We start from the raw sequence: 22,516 nt of genomic DNA, 5'->3' as shown, positions 1-22,516 counted from the left end.
TATTTTTTAATTGGATAGATGAGAAAATTGTTTATAGATGAGAAAGTTGTTTTTATTCTATAGTACAAGTCACTGCTGGGAGATTCGAATAGAGTTCTTAAAAATGCAGACTTCAAAGCCCCTTCTGTTAATGTATTATACTAGTTCATTTAATAGCAACAGAAGATACAAGAGGAAACGTAATCAGTATTTTTCAACACTTTTCAAATAGAGTAATAGAGTCTTGCATTCTCATTCCAATTTTTCAAAAGGTAGTTGGTAAATATCATTAACCCAATTTGACAGTTGAAATATTTGAGGCTTACAGAGATTAAGCAATGTATAGAACCCATCTCTCTGATATCAGGTACCATACTTTTGCCATGAGACACCTCCTTAGTGAGTGAGACAAGTTGTGAGGACTAAAACAAAATTTAAACACACTTCACACACACAAAAGACGCAAATATAAATATTAAACGGCAAATCATCAGCTGATTAGTCCAAGCACCAACATGGAGAAACTTTCCTGGGATCACTTGCTATGAATAATATAAATCCCTGTAGCTTCTTGAAAAGGAAAAATTGGAGATCTTTGTGAGCTTAATGCATGGTCAAATGTTTCTCTGTATTATATTGATCACACTGTCAATTTATCGTGCCTCCTAGGCTTATACAGCCATAGAAATAAATGAAAGTCCTGTGTATGTCCCTAACAGTAGTATATTCATATATGTTCTCCCAATTAATTCTCATAACAGTATGTGAGGTGAATATTATTATTATTTTATGGATGATAAGATTAAGATGTAAGGTGCCAAGAAATATACCCCAGTTAAAAGAAGTTATAGGTGGAAAAACAAGGATTCTAATCTGGTCTTTCTGATTCTCAAACTAACACCATTAACAACTGTGATGATGGTTTTTCACACTTTGCAGAAGATTCTGGCCAGGGTCCCATGCTTTGGAAGGGGGTTGAGAAGGAATGGATAGTGCTGACAGGGAGACTAAGCAAAAACAGCCCTTCAATGAATGTAATACCACATTTTTCTTAATATTTAGGAGTTTCAATATATCATTGTGTCTGTGTGTCTGTCTGCTGATGAAGTTGCTTCATATAAACTTGTCTCTGAAGTAGTATTAATTATAAAAATTATGGCCATATCAAAGGGAAATTACCAGTTCAGCATTGTTTATTGTAACAATATAAAGTGTGAGTTAAGACTTTGGAGGGAAAAAATTAACAAGCATAATCTGAAACTTAATATTGGGTCCAGCCTTGATTATCTGCTCAATCTTGGGAGGAACCTTAATTTCTCTGTGCTTCTGTTTCCTAATGAGTAAAATAAGTATAAAAAGACAATAGTAACTAATACATACGTTTTCGGTGAGGATTAAATAAGCAAATGTCTGTAAAAGCACTTGAAACACGCTATGTTCAGTAAATATTAGTTAATATTAACACTATAACTACTATTAGTCACTGAGACTGTGTCCTCATCTGTAAAATTGATAAAATGAGATCATGTGTGCAAAGCACATTCTACAATGTCATGCTCATAGCAATTATTCAAAGGTGTATATTATTAGCTATAATAAAGTTAATAGGACTTAGACAATAGATTGTGAATTCTTTTATAGCAGCTTTTATATTCTTTCTTTACATTTTCATCACAAATGCACTGTTATTCTTATGTCAACTACTCTAAATAGTCTGCTAACTAAGTTCCATTATCTGGATTCCAGTTCCTTACTGGATCTCAGCCCGCATCATAAAAAACCCACAAAGACCTTCACTAGAGATATATCCCAAGAATTCCCCTTCTTCAGATTCCTCTGTATCGTTTCACTCATACTGTGCGTAACATTTCACATTTCATTATTTTCTTAAAAAAAAAAAAAGCAAATTTTGAGCTTTGCATTCATATGCTTTACATATATATTCTATAATCTTTTCAGGCTTAGTTGCCACTATGTGTGCAATCATTCAACTTTCAGTCCTTTCAGATGATTAAGTATTCACAGATGGTCTCCTACCTGTGTGCCACAAAAGTTTCTTATGTCAAAACTCTTAGCACAGTCTTCACCAGGGAGGCAATGAGTAAACTTCCAAAACTCAAAACATTTTCCTATCTCAGAAAAAATCCTCAAATCACAACCCAGTAGAATCCAAGAATTTATTATATTACATATTGCAATGGAGAAGTTTAACAAATTTAAAGATGTATTAATAAAAATTGTTTTCTTTTCAGTTAATGTAATTAACCATCATTTGAAATACATGGCGAATAGAAACAATGTGACAGAGTTTATTCTACTGAGGCTTACAGAGAACCCAAAAATGCAGAAAATCATATTTGTTGTGTTTTCTGTCATCTACATCACCACCGTGACAGGAAATGTGCTCACTGTGGTCACCATAATTGCCAGCCCATCATTGAGGTCCCCCATGTACTTTTTCCTGGCCTATCTCTTCTTTATCGATGTCTGCTATTCCTCTGTCAATGCCCCTAAGCTGATCACAGATTCACTCTATGAAAAGAAAACTATCTTATTCAATGGATGTATGATTCAAGTCTTTGGTGAACATTTTTTCGGAGGTGTTGAGGTCATCCTACTTACTGTAATGGCCTATGATCGCTATGTGGCCATCTGCAAGCCCTTGCACTATACCACCATCATGAAGCAGTGTGTGTGTAGCCTGCTAGTGGGAGTGTCATGGGTAGGAGGCTTTCTTCATGCAACCATACAGATCCTCTTCATCTTCCAATTACCTTTCTGTGGTCCTAATGTCATAGATCACTTTCTGTGTGATCTAAACCCTCTGCTCAATCTTGCCTGCACTAATACCCACACTCTAGGACTCTTCGTAGCTGCCAACAGTGGGTTCATATGCCTGTTAAACTTTCTCTTGCTCCTAGTCTCCTATGTGGTCATACTGTACTCCTTAAGGACCCACAGCTTAGAGGCAAGGCGGAAAGCCCTCTCTACCTGTGTCTCCCACATCACAGTTGTCATCTTATTCTTTGTGCCCTGCATATTTGTGTACACGAGACCTCCAGCTACTTTACCCATTGATAAAGCAGTTACTGTATTTTACACTATGATAACTCCTATGTTAAACCCCTTAATCTACACCTTGAGGAATGCTCAGATGAAAAATGCCATTAGGAAATTGTGTAGTAGGAAAGTTATTTCAAGTGTCAAATAAGTGTGACTGGAGCCCAACATGATTCAACTGAGGCAAGGGTCGAAAGGACATTTTGGGTAATGTCAGCAAGGAATACTGATTGGATAAATAAAATAATTAACCACTATGATCAATACATTATGCCTTGAGGGGAGTCAAAATGGGTTCAAGAAAAAGGAGAAAACCTAACCATGTATTATTCTCACAAACTGGGAAAATTCAACCAATTTGGGGCTTAGTTTCACTAGCTTCATCCATATGTATGAAACTCATAGGGCTTCTAATAAATGTAAAATAAGTAATAAATATATCTATATTAAGTAATAATGTCCGTAAAAAACAGAGAGGCATTACTCTTATCCCCATTTACCAAAGAGGAAACTTAGAGAAGTTGACAGTGCCAAAATAGAAATATCAAATAGACAGTAACCAGAATCTCACTGATTTCCCAAACCATGTACTTAACTACCATGATACCCTGCCAGGCAATGATGATAGAAAGATCAGATCATCATAACAGCTATCATTTATTGAGATAGGGACTATGCCAGACACATTGTATATGTTAGTTCATTAACTAAAAATATAACTTTTTCATTAATAATTGTTTCATTTTTATATATCAAAATTGATGGCCTTTGTTTTCTGAAACATTACGTTATCTAACTACTTCAGGGCTATAAAAGCAAAGAACTATTTAGCATCTGATGGGTAAACAATGAAGTTTATACCATGATTCCAAATGTCCTTGTAGGCTTCAGAACAATTTTGTATTACTTACGTTACCCTTTTTATACTGGTAATTGACCAGAAAGAGTGATGGTTCAAATAAAGAAGATGTTTTGATATCAAGGAGAAATTTCTATTTATTAAATATACAGTTATACTCCATAAAATACTTGCCTGATAGATAACAATAGTTCCTACAAGGTACCATGTCTGGTATACCATAAACATAGAATCAATGAATAAAAGGATTAATGAAAATGAATAAATTCAATAAAATATAAAGCAAAAGTAGTAGTGGAAGCTAGGACAGTTTTTTCTACCTTCAAACTAAGGATTCTGGTTGGACCTCACAGGGAAACTACATTTTTTCACTCTTATTGAAACAATGAGAAAGAAATTGAAACTGCATTCTCAGCATATGAACATATAGTTTATCTTGATATTTTTCCTACCCCCAGTAAGATTTTATTATCTTATGTATATGGGCTCTTTATATTTTTCTATTAATCAGTTTGCTTTTTGGTAACATTTTCATATTAAAAGCTGTTTTGTTTGTTGTTTTTTGCTTTTTGATTTTGACATGCAGTCTCTCTGTTGCCCGGCTAGAGTACAGTGGCACGATCTTGGCTCACCACAACCTCCACCTCCCGGGTTCAAGCAATTCTCCTGTCTCAGCCTCCCGAGTAGCTGAGACTACAGGAACCTGCCACCATGCCTGGCTAGTAGAGATGGGGTTTCACCATGTTGGCCAGGATGGTCTTGATCTGCTGACCTAGTGATCTGCCCACCTCAGCCTCCCAAAGTGCTGGGATTACAGGTGTGAGCCACCACACCCAGTCTAAAAGCTGTTTTTCAAATCATATAGCTACACACAAAGCAGTTTCAGGATAACCGTATTCCACTTATTCCTTGCATTCTTTATTCCTTAATCAACAAATAGTTTTTATCCCCAGGAACGTATCAGGCACATCAATAGTTCCTGGGGCTCAGTGGTGAATAAAGAGAAACCAGGGTCCTCTTTTCACAAAAGTTAGGATCCTCTGAGAGACTTCAAGAAGAGAACAGAGAATTACAACATAATACTATCAATGGTAAGAGCATGGAATTACAGAGTGCTGTGAAAGCATGTTAGAAGGACACACAACAAAGACCTAGGAGATCTAAAAAGAATTCCTAGATGAAAAGACATCAAAAACAGTAGCTGACCAGGCACAGTGGCTCACGCCTGTAATCCCAGCACTTTGGGGGGCCAATGAGGGCGGATTACCTGAGGTCAGGAGTTCGAGAACAGCCTGGCCAACATGGCGAAACCCTGTCTCTACTAAAAATACAAAAATTAGCTGGGCGTGGTGGTGCATGTCTGTAGTCACAACTACTTGGGGGGCTGAGGCAGGAGAATCACTTGAACCTAGGAGGCAGACGTCGCAGTGAACCAAGATCTCGCCACTGCACTCCAGCCTGGCTGACAGAGCAAGACTCTGTCTCAAAAAAGAAAAAAAAAAAGGAAGCCAAAGGGAGAAAAGGAATCAGCAGAATGAGTGGGCATAAGATTGAGCTAAGAGTGCATCTATGAGAGGGAATAAGTAACAAAGGCCAGAAGATGAGAAAGAGTAAGCAGGAAACCCAAACAATTCAATATGACTGTAATTATCAATTTATCTATTCATTCAACAATTATTTATTGAACCCCACTGTGTGCCAGAGTAGGACACTGAGATTGTAAAAGGGAAAATACAAGACATAAAGCTGGAAAGTAGGATGTTTTGTAAGATCAAAAAGGGTCTCATAATTGTGTTAAAACTAAATACTAAGTACCACGGAGAACATAGTGAAAGTACTTTTAAACTAGCAAGAAACGTATTTGGATTTGTTTTGGGAATGATAACTCTAGCTGCAGTATGGGAAATGGATTGAAGGGTCAAGCCTCCCAAGAGAAGAGCAATTAGGAGGTAATTATAATGATTTAGGTGTGGATAAATGGGGGTCTGAACTTTGGTGACTCCCAAGAGATACCGAGTGTTAGGGACACAGTTGCATCCAACTCAAATGCCCTTTGCCTGGTAAGTGAACTCCTGCCCCACCTGCTATGTCTGGGCTGCTAACAGCTCACAGTACCACCCTTCCCTGGACAATTGCACCACAGAAAATGGGAGGTGCCACACCCAGAAGATTATGCCCACCGTCAGGGCCCAGCAGTGGCCAATGACTAACTGACATGAAAGTTTAAAAGGTTGTTGTAATACAGTGTATCCTCCGGAACTTCAATGGCTCCAGACTCAAGGCAGACTTCAGTTGAGACCACATCTGAAGCCAGACTCCAGTTGAGATCATGTCCTTTCTTCCCTCTACCATAACTAGCTTCCTTTAATCCCTTTTCCTTATAAGTCACTTTTGTGAAAATTCTCATCTCAGATCTGCATCTAAGAAACCCAAACTAACACAGAGCAATAGAGACAGTTTAAGATACATTAATGAATTTTAAGGAAAAGAACTTGATACAGGACGAAGATTAGAGAGAAAAGAGTCATGGATGAAACTCTGTTTCGGCTTCAGAAGGAGGATACTGAGATGGAACAGAGAAAAGATGAACCTGCTTTGCCAGCTGAAGAGGCCTCCCCACCTCTAGCAGAACCTTCCCTTCACCCTTAGTGGAAGAAACCTCTTCACCCCCACTGAAGGTTTAACCTCACATTGCCTAAGGAAATTGTATGTCCTTCCCTGAAGCAGTTTCCCAGCAAAACAATGGTGATTTCCCTCAAGACCCATCTTCATCATCCCTCTTTGCTTCTAGACCATAACTAGACTCAAGGTTAAACTCTGCTGTGTAAGGTTAAGCTGTGGTGTGGCAGATGGCATCTGAACTCACTCCCAGAAGATGATAAACGTTAACTTTAGAACAAATCAAGAAAACTTGATTTGAATGCAGATAAAGCAATGTCCTTCCCTAAAAAGTCTTGAGTTTATCACACAGTTTCAGTCAGGTTAGCTGAAGGTGGATTAGTAAGGGAGTGGGGAAAGAGAAAACAGATGTAGGATTATTCTATTTATCTCTAAGTGCTCATGGAACATACACACAATAGAAAATACGCTGGGCCACAGTACAAGATTCAATACATTTCAAAGGACTAAACCATACAGAACACATATCTGATAATAGTAGGCTTCAACTAAAAATTTATAACAAAAATATAACTAAACATCCCCCAATTATTTACAAATCAAGCAACACAATTCTAAATTATTCATATATTAAAGAAGTGCCAATGAAAATTTTTAATGAATTTTAACTGAAAGGCAGTAAAAACAAAAAAAAAATACTAGATGCAGCTAAAGAATTGCTCAGATGCTGCTATAAAGACACATGCACATGTATGTTCACTGTGGTACTATTCACAATAGCAAAGTCTTGGAATCAACCCAAATGTCCATCAGTGACAGATTGGATTAAGGAAATGTGGCACATATACACCATGGAATACTATGCAGCCATATAAAAGGATGAGTTTGTGTCCTTTGTAGGGACATGGATGCAGCTGGAAACCATCATTCTCAGCAAACTATCGCCAAGAACAGAAAACCAAACACCGCATGTTCTCACTCATAGGTGGGAACTGAACAATGAGATCACTTGGACTCGGGAAGGGGAACATCACACACCGGGGCCTATTATGGGGAGGTGGGAGGGGGGAGGGATTGCATTGGGAGTTATACCTGATGTAAATGACGAGGTGGGAGGGGGGAGGGATTGCATTGAGAGTTATACCTGATGTAAATGACGAGCTGATGAGTTGATGGGTGCAGCACACCAACATAGCACAAGTATACATATGTAACAAACCTGCACGTTATGCACATGTACCTTAGAACTTAAAGTATAATAAAAAATATATATATATAGCTTTAAATGCAATTACTAGAAAATAAAAAAGATTAAAGGAAATGAACTAAGCTTTCGTCTCCAGAAGCTAGAAATAGTAGAGCAAAATAAATGCATAAAATGTGGTATAATATGAATAGTAAGTAGAAGACAGATATACTTGAAATAAAATTAATTTAAAAATAGAGAAAATACATAAAGGCAGGGTGGGTTTTGTGTAAAAATTAATAAAACTAATGTCCTTAGCAAAATGGGTTTTAAAATATAAGAAAAAAACAAATTATGAGAATCGGCAATGAAAAGACTATGCTGTAGATTCTACAGATCTTAACAAGATAATAAAAGGACATTACAAATGAATTTTGCTAATGTCCTTGCCAGTTAAAAAGAAATGAACCTCTGCCTTGAAAAACACAGCTTTCTATTTTTTGTCATCCACAAATGTCTGTAAAAACAATATTTCGATTGAATAAATGAAATACATGCATCCTCCATTTGCAAAGAGTCTTACAAGTTAATAAGAAATCATTCATCTACAAAATGGGCTAAGGGCAAGAACAATTTCCAAAGGAAGAAGAATGAATGGTCAATAAACATATGAAAAATCTTTCAACTTCATTAGTAACCAGAAAAATGCAAATTTAAAATATTTTGTACTAAGCAACTTTCAATTTTTATTGACAAATAATAATTGTATATATTTATGGGATCAATAGTGATGTTTTGATACAGATAATATACAGTGATTAATTCGGGGTAATTAGCATATCCACTATCTCAGACATTTATCATTTATTTGGAAAAACACAACTTTCTAAACACACACACACACACACACACACATACATACACACAAACACACAAGCAAAACCTGAATAACATACATGTACTGAATTCGCTCTTGAAAAATTTTCCCCTTACTTCTCCCAGAAATATCAAGATTACATCCTATGTATCTTTATCAGTGAATTCCACATTTCACTCTTAAAAAATACTACCAATTTTATATCAACATTTTCAGGGATTAGAGAAAATGAAAAAGGGCATTACAAGAAAAAATATCAGATAAATATCTCTCATTAACACAGACACAAAAATTCTAAACCCAACATTTAGCAAATAAAATACAGCCATATATAAAAATAATAATGTATCATGAGCAAGTAAGTTTTGTCCCAGGAATGAAATGTTGATTTCACATTCAAAATCAATTCATGGCCACATGTGGTGGCTCACGCCTGTAATCCCAGCACTTTGGGAGGCTGAGGTGGGCAGATCGCTTGATCCCAGGAGTTCAAGACCAGCTGGCAACTATACAAAAAAAAAAAAAGTTTAATTAGCTTGGTGTGGTGGCATGCGCCATAGTTCTAGCTACTTCGTAGGCTGAGGTGGGAGGATCGCTTGAGCCCAGGAAGTTAAGGCTGCAATGATTGGCGACTGTGTCACTGCCCACCAGCCTGGGCAACTAAGTAAGTTCCTGTTTCAAAAAAAAAATCAATTCATATAATTCATTGCATGAACAAAATTAAGTAGAAAAAAATGTGATCAATTCAATAAATAGAGAAAAAGCTTGATAAGATTTAACATACGTTCATGATTTTTAAAAAGTTTAAGAAAACTAGGAATAGAACTTCCACAGTAGGATAAAGCCTATTAACAAACATCCTACAGACAACAATGTACTTAATGAGGAAATACTAAAAACTTTCTCTGAGAGTCCGGAACAATGCAAAACTATCCATTATAACTACCTCTATTCCACACTGTGCTGGAGAATCTAACCAGGGCAATAAGGCAAAGGAAAGAAAGAAGTGGCATTTACAAAAATGACTAGGAAGAATTTTAAACTGTCATTATTTGCATACAACAATTTTGTGTGTGTAGCAAATCAAAATTTATAAACTATTAAAACAAATACATTTATGAGATACTACATGGTATTAAAAAATTTACAATTACAAAATATGCAACTACAAGATGACTGACTAGATTCAGATGGGGTGTACCTCTTCCACAGAGCAGAACCAGAATATCAAGTAGATATTCATACTTTAAATAGATCGTCTGAGAAAGAGCACTGGAATTCAACAAAGAGGCAACAGGAGACACTGAGGGTGAAGGAAGGAAGGAGACATGGGGCTGCCTGTTTGGGGTTGCTGGGAGCCAAGAGCTGCCCCAGACCCAAAGAAGGGGGAAGTGAAGGAACCCCAGAGCTCCACATTCCTGGGGCAGACTTCTACAATCCTAGCTACAGGAGAGTCCCTCAACCCCCATAGGCCTCCAGACTGGCATAGACAGCTGTCTGGAGATCATGCACAGGTGCTTCTCAAACTTACATGGAGTCTCACAGACTTCCAAGCACTGGGCAGCTGGAGCACGGTGCCATTCTGGGAGCCCATTACCCAAGGATCTCTGTCCTGCCCTGAGGCTGCCCCTGCCACTGCTGGCTGTTGGGCCAGGTAGTGAGAGGGGAGGCCAGGTGCTCTCACGTGCCTCAAGGAGAGGTTCCACTGCTTCTACTGTGGGACTGAGGTCATTTGGACCACATACCCCATGCCTGCCAGTCTCTCCCAAACCTGCCTGCCTAGCCATTCCTATGGAGAGAGGACCACCCTTCCAAGTGGCAGGCCCACAGTGCAGCCACTGTTGCCCTACCTGAGTGTTCCTCCAGTGGCCAGGGACCAGCTTGCCCTCCCTATCACAGCCAGCACTTGAGTCCAGGGACCCCGAGGACAAGGCTGTTGGCCTGGTCCTATCCCTGCACAATTCAAGCATGTCATCCAGGAGCATGGAGATGAGATCTGTGATCTGCTCTGATGTGATCTGGAGACCCCACAGTCAGAAGTGAGAGGAGAGTGTGGTGTGGGTTCATGCTGTGGCACAGGAGCTGGGAACCCCTCCCTTCTAGGACCAGACCAGGAAGGGTGTGGCTTGAGAGTCAAGGTTTCTGCCCCAGACAGGGAGTTTCAAGGCCTGGGGAGGCTTTGACATCTGAACCCAGATAGTTTAGGATGGGCCTAGTGGTTCTAGCCAGCTGCTGGTGGCTTGATGCTGTAGGGAAACCCATGGGGTTGGAGGTTTGGGGGTGGAGCAGATCCCACTGCCACTTCCAGCTGCTGATTCATGGCCACCCCTCCCCCTAACATGAAGGTACTTTGATGCAGCAGAAGTGCCTCTGCCCCTCCCTGGATGGTTGCCCCAGTAGCCTGAGACCTGACCCCAAACCCCCAGCAGAATCAGCACTTGCACCAGCCTTGGAGAGCCTGGTCCAGGACTTCCCAGACCCAACCATGCCTGGCTTTGCCCCATCCAACCACTGCAGCAGTAGAGCATGGGACAGGGAGCCCTGGGAGTTCCATGGCCCCACCCCTTACATAGGACACCCAAACCTTCTGTAATGAACAAAATCCAAGGAAAAAATCCCACTGCTACCTCTCTCCTGGAAATGCCACCTACTGGCTTGGAAGTCAACCTGCACAGCTTATTAAACTGCCCACACAACTACACAGTGCTCAGCTGGCTCGTATCACAAGTGCCACCTACAGACCTGCAGGTAAAACTAAACAACCCAATATCATCCCTGCTGACAGAAGTGCACAGTGCTGGGGAATAAAATAAGAGACTTCCCCCCGCTGATCTCTGCAGGAGGCAGTGATCCCTCTCACATGCCCAACTGACTGTCGCTACAACCTACAAAAAACAGTATTTGAGAAAACCATTACACTAAGGCTATCTATCATCAAAAAATTCATAGATTTGGCCCCTTGGAAGTACCCAGAAGCTAAAGAGCCCTACACAATATATCCTACAGTGTGGGGAAAAGAAAGAGAGATCAGCCTGTTACTGTGTCTATATAGAAAGAAGTAGACATAAGAGACTCCATTTTGTTCTGTATTTGAGATGCTGTTAATCTGTGACCCTACCCCCAACCTTGTCCTTGCAAGAGACATGTGCTGTGGTGACTCAAGGTTTAATGGATTTTGGGCTGTGCAGGATGTGTCTTTGTTAAACAAGTGCCTGAAGGCAGCTTGCAGGTTAAAAGTCATCACCATTCTCTTAATTTCAACTACCCAGGGACATGTACACGGCCAAAGGTCACAGGGACCTCTGCCTAGGAAAGCTAGGTATTGTCCAAGGTTTCTCCCCATGTGATAGGCTGAAACAATGCTGCTAAAAGGTTGATGGAGATGTTTGCATATGCATCTCAAGGCACAGCATTTTCCTTTAAACTTATTCATGTCACAGAGATTTTTGTTCATATGTCTTACTACTGATTTCCTCCCTACAATGATCCTATTGTCCAGCCACTCCCTTATCTTTCAGATGGTAAAGATAATTATCAATAAATACTAAGGGAACTCAGAGACCGGTGCCGGCGTGGGTCCTCTGTAAGCTGAGTGCCAGTCCCCTGGGCCCACTTTTTCTTTCTCTATACTTTGTCTCTGTGTCTCATTTCTTTTCTCAAGTCTCTCGTTCCACCTAACGAGAAACGCCCACAGGTGTGGAGGGGCAGGCCACCCCTTCACTACAGTCACACCCTTAAGAAAGGAATAAAGTTCCATCCAAACAAAAGTAAATCCAAAAAGGAACCAGCATTGAATTCTGGGACCATAGGAAAAAAGTGTGTTGTGACACACCCAAAAGATCATACTACCTCTCTAGCAATGGACACTGCTCCCACATCCCAGCTGCTCCAGCTTCAGCCACAGCTCAAAGGGATCCTAGCACAGCTCCGGTTGCCACTCTAGAGGGCACAAGCCATAAGCTTTGGCAGCTTCCATGTGGATTAAGTCTACAGATACACAGAGTACAAGAGTGAAGGTGACTTGGCAGCCTCCATCTACATTTCAGTAAATGTGTGAGAAAGCCTAGATGCCCAGGCAGAAGGCTACTGCAAGGGTGGAGCCCTTATAGAGAACCTCTAACAAGGCTCCACACAGAGTCCCTACCAGGGCACTGCCTAGTGGAGGTATAAGAAGGGAGCTGCTGCCTTCCAGAACCCAGACTGGTTGAGCTTGCAACATTAGCATGGAACAGCCACAGGGCAGAGCAGCCCAAGGCTTTGGGAGCCCACTCCTCACAACAGTGTGCCCTGGATATGGGACATAGAGTCACAGGAGATTATTTGGGAGCTTTAAAGTTTAATGACTGCCTTGCTGGGCTTTGAAATTGCATGGGGCCTATACCCCCTTTCTTTTGGCCGAATGTTTACCCAATGCCTGTACTACTATTGTTTCTTGAAAGTACATAACCCATTTTGATTTTACAGGCTTGTAGATGAAAGAAACTAATCTCCAGATGAGACTTTGGACTTGAACTTCGTACTTTTGAGTTAATACTGGAATGAGTTAAGACTTTGGGGGACTATTGGGAAGGAATGATTGTATTTTGCAGTGTGACAAAAACATGAGATTGAGGGGGACAGGGGTGGAATGATATAGTTTTGATATTTGTCCCCACCCAAATCTCATGTTGAAATATCACCCCCAGTGTTGGAGGTGGGGCCTAATGAAAGTTTGGGTCATGGAGGTGGATCCCTCATGACTTAGTGATGTTCTCATGATAGTGAGTGAGTTCTCATGAGACTGGGTTATTTTAAAGTCTGTGGCATCTTCCCCCCACTTTGCTCCTGCTCTGGCTGTATGACATACCTGCTCCCACTTCACCTTCCACCATGAGTAAAAGCTTCCTGAGGCCTCCCCAGAAGTCAAGCAGATGCCAATGCTATGCTTGTACAGCCTGAAGGACTGTGAGTCAATTAAACCTCTTTTCTTTATAAATTACCCTGTCCCTGTTATTCCTTTATAGCAATGTAAGAATGGTCTAACATATTCACCATCATAAAAACTTGCAAAAGTATAAAATTTATGAGTCTCATAAAGCAGTTACACAACTGAAACTACAAAGCCACTAGGTAACAATTACCATTATGACAGAAACAAAAACATATCAATGTCCACTGTTAATGTAAATGATTAAATTCTCCACTTAAATGATATAGACTGATGGAAGGGATTTAAAAAAAAAAACATCCAGGCCGAGCCCGGTGGCTCATGCCTGTAATCCCAGCACTTTGGGAGGCTGAAGCAGGTAGATCACCTGAGGTCAGGAGTTCGAGACCAGCCTGGCCAACATGGTGAAACCCTGTTTCTACTAAAAATACAAAAATTAACTGGGTGTGATGGCACACATCTGTAATCCCAGCTACTCAGGAGACTGAGGTAGGAGAATCACCCCAGGACAGTCCATGAGGCCCCATTCTATTGAGAATAGAGGAAAGTTTTGCTTTTGTTTTCTGGTCCCGGACTTTGGGAGTGTGTCAGTTTGTTTTGAAACCAAAAGTTGAGAGCAGAAAAGGTGATTCCATGCAAAGTTGCAGTCAGTTCTTCATCGCCTCAGAAGCTGAAGGAGAGAAGATAGTAGCAGAGCCTTCTTCTAGAGTGTCTCTATTCTCCACCTCTGGATGTCATCATATATGAGTGCTTGGCTGAGTGTCACTGATTCTCAATGGCAATGTGGGAAAGCATGGTACCTACTCCAAGTCACACCATTCTGTCTTGGGGTAGAAAGAAAAAATACATACTCTTGAATTCATCATGAGAACATGTCTTCTAGGTAATCATCCTACAGGAAGTCAGTATCTCTGTCACTTTAAATTGCCCAATCTTTGGTAGTTGGAGATTCTGCCATGTAAGTCCCCTGGGTCAGTCATTAATAAAAATCTCACAATCTCCAAGAGTAATCAGACACATGACCTTGAATACCGGCATTCCCCATTCTTCAGAGCAACCATACTACTTAGACCAGACATAGGTTCAGAAAAAAATGTATTCTCTAAACTCTGACCTTTGCCTAAAACCACCCCATATCCTAGGCTAAGCTCAACAATGCCACAATTAGCAAAACAGCCCTATAATGAAGGTTTCCAAATCTTATCCTAAACAATAGCCACAGACATATCTTTAACCCAAGTTCAACTGCATTTCTAAACCAGCCACTAATGACGTTTGTGGGTGCCAAGTGAGAGTAAATGAAGGACCTGACTATTGCTTTGCTAAACATTCCAACAAGGCCAATTACTAATCCTCTGGGTACTTGAAACGTCAATGCATTGCCAAATCCTGAAGTCTGTGATAGTCTATTTAAAGATTTCTCTAGAGTCAATGAAGAAAGAATTACAAAAAAGGACCTGTGTGCAAATGATAGCAGCAGAGACAGGAACCAAAAAGATGAAGATGTGTTTGGGAGACACCACTCCTGAGCTTAGTGGGTTTCTAAGAAAATAGAATTGAAAGAAGAACTTGAATCAGAAATAAAAGGAATTCTCTCACCACATTTTTCAGGGACTCAAGAAAGCAAAATTTCATCAGAATAGATTTGAGAAAACAATATCCAATCAGGTGGATTTGATTCACTTATTCATTTTATAGTTGCATTTTCCAAATTTGAAGAATTTTGCATTATTCCTAGTTTTTAATTTGGACTGAATATAGTCCTAAGAGATCTGAAAAATAGATATATTTTGAAGATTGGCTTATACATTCATAGGAAACCCAGGAAGTGAGTAGACACTAAATCCTAGAGATAATGAAGTTTTCTAACTGAAACAGCTTGTTTTCTTAGTAAATTCAGACTGACAATGGAAAGCAAAATAAACTGAAACGTCAGAATTGAGAGAGCCGTCTAGAGAATTCCAGCATCCCACTTGTCAGCTGGTAGAGTCTATTTGTGGCCGTGTTCCACGCCTGCAGGAGAAGAAAGCGGTGACCACACTCAATCTAAAATGGAGGAATCCACAATCAGCTAGATCCAGGTCAGTGAAAACTAAATCTTTTCTCTCAAATTTTAAGCAGATTAACTTGTTTTAGCCAATTTGTTTTCAGTGAAGTAGTCTTTGTCATTACATACCCGACTTAAAGTTTAGTATTTTTCTCTGAAAATGAATTTGGACACACTGACATATAAAATATCAACAGAAAAGTCTATGCATAATGTTGCCAGACCAGGCCGGGCGCGGTGGCTCACGCCTGTAATCCCAGCACTTTGAGAGACCGAGGCAGGTGGATCACGAGGTCAGGAGATGGAGACCATCCTGGCTAACACGGTGAAACCCCGTCTCTACTAAAAATACAAAAAAAATTAGCCGGGCACGATGGTGGGCACCTGTAGTCCCAGCTACTTGGGAGGCTGAGGCAGGAGAATGGCGTGAACCCGGGAGGCGGAGCTTGCAGTGAGTCGAGATCGCGCCACGGCACTCCAACCTGGGCCACAGAGCGAGACTCCGTCTCAAAAAAAAAAAAAGTTGCCAGACCAGATGCTGCTAAGAACTACTGAAGTCACTTTTAAAACATTATGGTTAACATTTATGTCTCACTGAATGCACTGATTCTGTAGATTTCTGTTTGTCATGCTTGAAATGTTTTTCCCCTTTCGTAACTTCCATATTGCTACATTGAAGTTAGAATTGGTGAATTAAATCCATTAAGAATGATTAACCATATAGTCACCATCTACAGAAGCCATGAATAAAGAGGAAGCAACTTAGCAACTGAGTTTTCCTGAAAACCAAAGATATTTTTACTCACCTTTAATGAAGTTCAGAGGTCATGATGCTGACTGATTTCTGTTTCTAGAAAGTTTTGAGGAAAACTATGTGGTTACACTTTTGCCAGGGATTAGGGAAAGAAGGAGAAAAGGGGGAGGAGAAGAAATAAAATATCTTACACTCTTTTGTAACAACATGTACTTACTCTTGAAGCTCTTGGGATTATTCAAAAACATCTACATTCTTAAATATATTCAATGTTTTCAGGTAGCAATACAAATTTCCAGTTGTTTACCAGTTAGCAATGAAAACTACAAGTTCATCTTAATTGACCAAACTTATGCCAAAAGAGAAAACTGCATTATCTCAGGTGACCCTAACATTTCTGTCTTGCCAATAGAAAACTCAGGGAAAAAATCATGACTCATTTAATTCCATTTGTTAAGATGTGAGTGGGGAAATATATCTAATCCAGTGTATAATTCTATATGTGATAAAAATCCAACCAAGAGGAAAATGTATTTATGAAATATCATTAAATTGTATAACTTTGCACCACTTACATAGCCACAATTAAAGATGCAGAAAGAGTGAGCATGAAAAATAAGGGTCATTGATAGGGATGGATGCAACATTCAGGGATGTTGAATGAATTATCCTCAATGAGTTGTTATTGCGATAGTTACCCAGCATTCCAAAAGAAAAATATCTCCATTTACAGCTCTGTCTCTATCTGTGTACATGTGCATTTATATGATAGAAAAGGACAACAGATCACAGAACACAGCAGCTTAGATTTAGTAAGGCTTTGCACTTTAGTATCTAATATGCATATTAGTATCTAATATACATACTGGATTCATATACCTATAAATAACCCTAACAAAAGAAAGTATAATTTCAAAACATTTGTTATTGATAAGATTTTTCCTCTCCAAAAATGAAAGAAAGCCATATGTGAAATTGTAGAGCCAGAAAGGAAGTTTGGAAGTCAACATTTAGAACAAGATCTTGTTTTATTGTGGTACTTGTAAGATATTATCACTATTTCATTAATATATGAATTAGGAGAAATCTAATCTTCTGTTCCTCTTTACAGCTCTGCAAAACAGCAGAGGTGAGTGGCAATGTAGCTCCATCACCCCCAAAAACCAGGACTAAAGAGGTGATGAAATATTTTAGTACTGAGTTTAAAATATCATCATTCAGAAATACTGTTTTTTTTTTTCAGATCAGCCATATACACACAACCTGAGCTATGAAAAACATGAACAATGTAACAGAATTCATCCTGCTGGGCCTCACTCACAATCCAGAACTGCAGAAACTCTTGTTTATTATGTTTTTAATCACCTACTTGATCACATTGGCAGGTAACCTGCTCATCTCAGTCATCATCTTCATCAGCCCAGCCCTGGATTCCCCCATGTACTTTTTTCTGTCCTGTTTGTCCATTAGAGATGTTTTCTACTCTTCTTCCATAGCCCCTAAAATGATCTTTGACTTGATCTCTGAAAAGAACACCATATCCTTCAATGGCTGCATGACTCAGCTCTTCGCAGAACATTTCTTTGCGGCAGCTGAGATCATCTTATTAAGTGTCATGGCCTACGACCGCTATGTGGCCATCTGTAAGCCCTTGCACTATGCGACCATCATGAGTCAACCTATGTGTGGATTCCTGATGGGGGTGGCTGGGATTCTGGGATTTGTGCATGGAGGGATCCAGACTTTGTTCATAGCCCAGTTACCATTCTGTGGCCCCAATGTCATCGACCACTTTATGTGTGATTTAGTACCTCTTCTAGAGCTGGCCTGCACAGACACTCACACCTTGGGGCCTCTGATAGCTGCCAACAGTGGATCATTGTGTTTCCTCATTTTTTCCATGCTGGTTGCTTCCTATGTCATCATCCTGTGCTCCCTAAGGACTCATATCTCTGAAGGGCGTCACAAAGCTCTGTCTAGTTGTACCTCTCATCTCTTTGTTGTCATCTTATTCTTTGTCCCTTGTTCATACCTGTATCTAAGACCTCTAACCTCCTTCCCCACTGACAAAGCTGTGACTGTGTTTTGCACCCTATTTACACCTATGTTGAACCCTTTAATCTACACCCTCAAAAATAAGGAAGTGAAAAATGTCATTGAGAAGCTCTGGAAGCACATAATGAAAACTGATAATAAATAAATCTTATGACACAAACATTTAGGCAACAATATCTGGTGATATTTTATAGAGAGTTATTCTATTTCTTGATCGATGAAACTTGGGACAGTCAATTATCTTATCCTGTCTCCATCAATTTTTATTAGGAGGACATATAGTAGGCTGCGCTGACATATTCATTAAGGCCCAGTAGTAGTGCCAACAGCCCATGATACTTTTAGGAGCCCTTGAAATGCTTAATTTCTTTAAAAGAAGAAGAAGAAAATGAATATAATCTAAGTACAACTGGATTATATTTCTCTTTATACCAATACACTCATAAAATACAACTTTTAATACTTTTTATGGAGGAAAGAACTTACAAGGGCAAAAGTTTCAAGGGCTCACAAAACTTATATTGTTGTCCTGCTTGTGGGTATGAAACGGATTGACAGCAACATGTTTGACACCTTTCATACCCAGCACTACAGCTAGAATGAAGTTTTATTTTACAAGAGGACAAACAACTATATATGAAAGGGCTAAAAAGAGCATTTTCATGAAAACTTACTTTTAAAAAATTATATCTCCATTCTCTATAGTATACAATATCTACAAAAAGAATTGAAAGTTTTTTTTTTTTTTTTTAGACAGAGTCTCACTCTGTCACCCAGGCTAGGGTATAGTGGTATGATCTTAGCTCACTGCAACCTCCACCTCCTGGGTTCAAGCGATTCTCATGCCTCAGCCTCCCAAGTAGCTGGTGTTACAGGTGCACACCACCATGCTCAGCTAATTTTTGTATTTTTAGTAGAGACAGGGTTTCACCATGTTGGCCAGGCTGGTCTCAAACTCCTGAACTCAGGTGATCAACTCACCTTGGCCTCCCAAAGTGCTGGGATTACAGGCGTGCACCACCGCACCCAGCAAGAATTGAAAGTATTATTGACTGGAGCAAAAGAAATAGATTTGATAAATATAACTGATAAAAATAACAATAAAGTTAAGGCAAAAAATATCTGTACATTAAAATCAGGTTTAGACGCCAGCAAAGGAAAAGAAAGCTCTGAAAACTAAACAGCTGTCATAGGAAATTGCCAGAGACATAGAAGTTTGTGTCATGACACTGGATGACAGTGATCACAAATCTAGATTATAGAAAAGAATCCATACTATGAATGCAATGAAATGCTAAAAGATTCAGATATAGTCAGATGCTTTGAAGTTAGGGATTAAGAACCTTGGATCAAACAGACTTGATTTCTCACCTGGTCACCGCAGTAATTAGCCTTATAAATGTAAGCAAATCTTTTAACCTCTCTACCTGTTCCTTCATCAGTAAAAGGAAAATAACATTACATTTTTTTTTCAATTATGATAATTAAATGATTTAAATTGAAACCATGAGTCAGCTGAAAAGTATTAAAAATTGCTCCAACACTGAATACCCTTCAGGGATGTCACCAGAGTCTAAGGTGTGCAGCGAACTGCAGTTCCTGACAAACGATAACAAGAACATCACTACTCTTCTTCAGTCCCCACAGGCACAGCAGGATTCAGTGTCTGTCTCAGACCACTGCATTTCAAAATCTAACATTAATGTCATCCATTTACACATACAGACAGCACAACGGTAGGTTGTTTTCTTACCTAGGACACTTACTGGAGCCAGCAACCAGGTCTTTGGAAATTAAAGTCTATCCCATCACTTACTTTCTCTTCTGTTCTGAGATGAAAATACTCTTCAATGTCTCTGCAGTTACAAATGAGAGAGCTGGTGGGAGCCACTGGGAGATACCTGAGCAGAACTAAGTTTAGAAGCTCTGATGAATGAAAGATCCCATCCTGTTCTGGTCCTCTGAAAGAAGGAGAAAGAAGAGTCAGTGCCAGGGACCAAAAGATCTGTCTCTGTACTGAGCTCGTGGTTCCTGTGGGAGAGCCCAGAAACATGTTTTCAGGAGAGCATTTCCAACTCATGGAGTTGCACATCACCAGATACGGACATTTTCTGTGTTCTCAGGACTTTCTATCAGGTCACATCTTGCATACAATGCCTTTTTAAAAATAAATGCATTGTCATAATTTCCTATCAGTGCCTATTTTGTAAATACATGCAAGCAACAGTACGTTTTTTAAAAGTAAATGTATCCTTTTAAAATGTAGTTGTGTATCATTTGACCCAGCAATCCCATTACTGGGTATATAACCAAAGGATTATAAATCATGCTACTATAAAGACACATGCACACGTATGTTTATTGTGGCAGTATTCACAACAGCAAAGACTTGGAACCAACCCAAATGCCCATCAGTGATAGACTGGATAAAGAAAATGTGGCATATATACGCCGTGGAATACTATGCAGCCATAAAAAAGGATGAGTTCATGTCCTTTGCAGGGACATGGGTGAAGCTGGAAACCATCATTCTCAGCAAACTAACACAGGAACAGAAAACCAAACACCGCATGTTTTCACCCATAAGTGGGAGCTGAACGATGAGAACACATGGACACAGGGAGAGGAACATCACACACTGGGGCCTGTTGGGGGGTGGGGAGCTAGGGGAGGGACAGCATTAGGAGAAATACCTAATGTAGATGATGGGTTGATGAGTGCAGCAAACCACCATGGCACATGTATACCTATGTAACAGACCTGCACGTTCTGCACATGTATCCCAGAACTTAAAGTACAATTTTTTAAAATGTAGTTGTAGTTCCCAAGAAAAACAGAATGAGAAATAAGATAATATAAAAACAAGAATAATGCCAATTGTGATAATGATTATAACTAATTTTTATTAAGCACTTTCTGTGAATAAAGTCCTGACCTAAGCACTCACTTTATGTTTTATATGTATTGGAAGCAGTGAATTTCTTTTTTTAGCATTTTATCTGACAGATAAAATTGCATATATTTATCATGTACAACATGATGTTTTAAAATATGTGTACTTTCTGGAATTGAGGTGGATCAGCAGGACTTGCTTTCCGAGCACCAGTCACAACCCTGCTGGTCAAAGCAGGATGCAGTAAAGAAACTGACTGAAATCAGCTAAAACCAAGATGGCAATGAAAGCGACTTCTAGTCACTCTCGTTGCTCATTATACTCTAACTATAAAGCATTGGCATGCTAAAAGACACTCCCAACAGTGCCCTGACAGTTTATAAATGCCATGGCAATGCCCAGAAGTTACTTTATATGGTTTAAAATAGGAGGAACCCTAGGTTCTGGAAACTCTCCACCTCTTTTCCAGAAAATTCGTGAATAACCACCCACTACTTACCATAATTAAGGAGTAGCTATAAATATACCTAGCCAGCAAGCAACGAGCACTACTCTGCCTATGGAAAACCTTGCTCTGTCTATGGAAAAGCCATTTTCTTGTCCTTTGTTGCTCTAATAAATTTCCTTTGTTCTGAATTCTTTCTGGCACAAAGCCAAGAAACTTCCCAGGCTGAGCCATAGTTGGGGAGTTCATCTGCATCATCCTTCCTGGTGACTACAAAGGGACCAATAATGTGAAGGGACTAACGAGCTGAAGGGATCTGAGGGAGACCTTTACCTGAACCCCAAATTAAGACCAAGTGGCACCATTTGGCCTTCATGGATGGGAGAGTGTCCCCTTTGTTCACCCTCCTATTCAGACGATTGTTTCTATTCAGGCCTTTTTGTTTCTTTGGTTATTTTGAGAGGTCCCTCATTGCACTCTGGATTTTTTTACATTCCCTCTTGGATTGTAGGTTAGAGTCCCACCCTACGGGCAGTCTTGGTCTTTGTCATATCACCATTTTCAGCGGCCTCCTCTAGTCCCTCTTTTTCCTCAACCAAAATGCTTTCTTCCCTTTTTGTGGAATTCAGACTATGAGAATCCTGTCACCCTATTTTTTGGGGGTGGGGGTTAAAAAAACTAAGAATTTTATTGGCACAAATTACTGGTTTCTATCCCATATTTTCTCAACTATCATTTTGTATTTTGTATTTTTTATTTTAAGTTCTGGGATACATGTGCAGAACGTGCAGGTTTGTTACATAGGTATACATGTG

The 22,516-nt window shown here is 39.6% G+C and overlaps 3 protein-coding genes across 6 annotated transcripts in view; 2 read left to right on the top strand and 1 right to left on the bottom strand.

Moving 5' to 3' along the window:
- LOC105466440 (olfactory receptor 4S1) overlaps positions 1-22,516 on the bottom strand; it is an 88,763-nt gene that overhangs the window by 36,276 nt on the left and 29,971 nt on the right. For all 3 annotated transcript variants that reach the window (XM_071074626.1, XM_024788092.2, XM_071074627.1), the window contains one exon: positions 20,180-20,322. The gene's annotated coding sequence lies outside the window, so the exon portion shown is untranslated. The remainder of the gene's footprint in view (positions 1-20,179; positions 20,323-22,516) is intronic.
- On the top strand, positions 2,245-3,228 carry LOC105466438 (olfactory receptor 4C13-like). Its single transcript, XM_011715415.2, has one exon. The coding sequence runs from the start codon at positions 2,261-2,263 to the stop codon at positions 3,188-3,190; it is 930 nt and encodes a 309-aa protein (XP_011713717.2). The 5' UTR covers positions 2,245-2,260; the 3' UTR covers positions 3,191-3,228.
- On the top strand, positions 13,743-21,007 carry LOC105466439 (olfactory receptor 4C45). 2 transcript variants are annotated; one of them, XR_003014585.2, is made up of 3 exons: positions 13,807-15,588; positions 17,552-17,693; positions 20,226-21,007. XR_003014585.2 is itself a non-coding variant. In XM_071074629.1 (2 exons), exon 2 carries the CDS (start codon positions 17,579-17,581, stop codon positions 18,506-18,508), a length of 930 nt encoding a protein of 309 aa, XP_070930730.1. In that variant the 5' UTR covers positions 13,743-15,588; positions 17,552-17,578; the 3' UTR covers positions 18,509-19,038. The 2 variants fall into 2 exon arrangements, 1 of the variants encoding a protein (XP_070930730.1); XM_071074629.1 differs by lacking the exon at positions 20,226-21,007 and having other exon boundaries at positions 13,743-15,588; positions 17,552-19,038.

This window comes from Macaca nemestrina, chromosome 12, assembly GCF_043159975.1.
Source record: "Macaca nemestrina isolate mMacNem1 chromosome 12, mMacNem.hap1, whole genome shotgun sequence".
Taxonomy (NCBI): Eukaryota; Metazoa; Chordata; class Mammalia; order Primates; family Cercopithecidae; genus Macaca; species Macaca nemestrina.
This window is presented reverse-complemented; position numbering and strand designations above follow the sequence as displayed.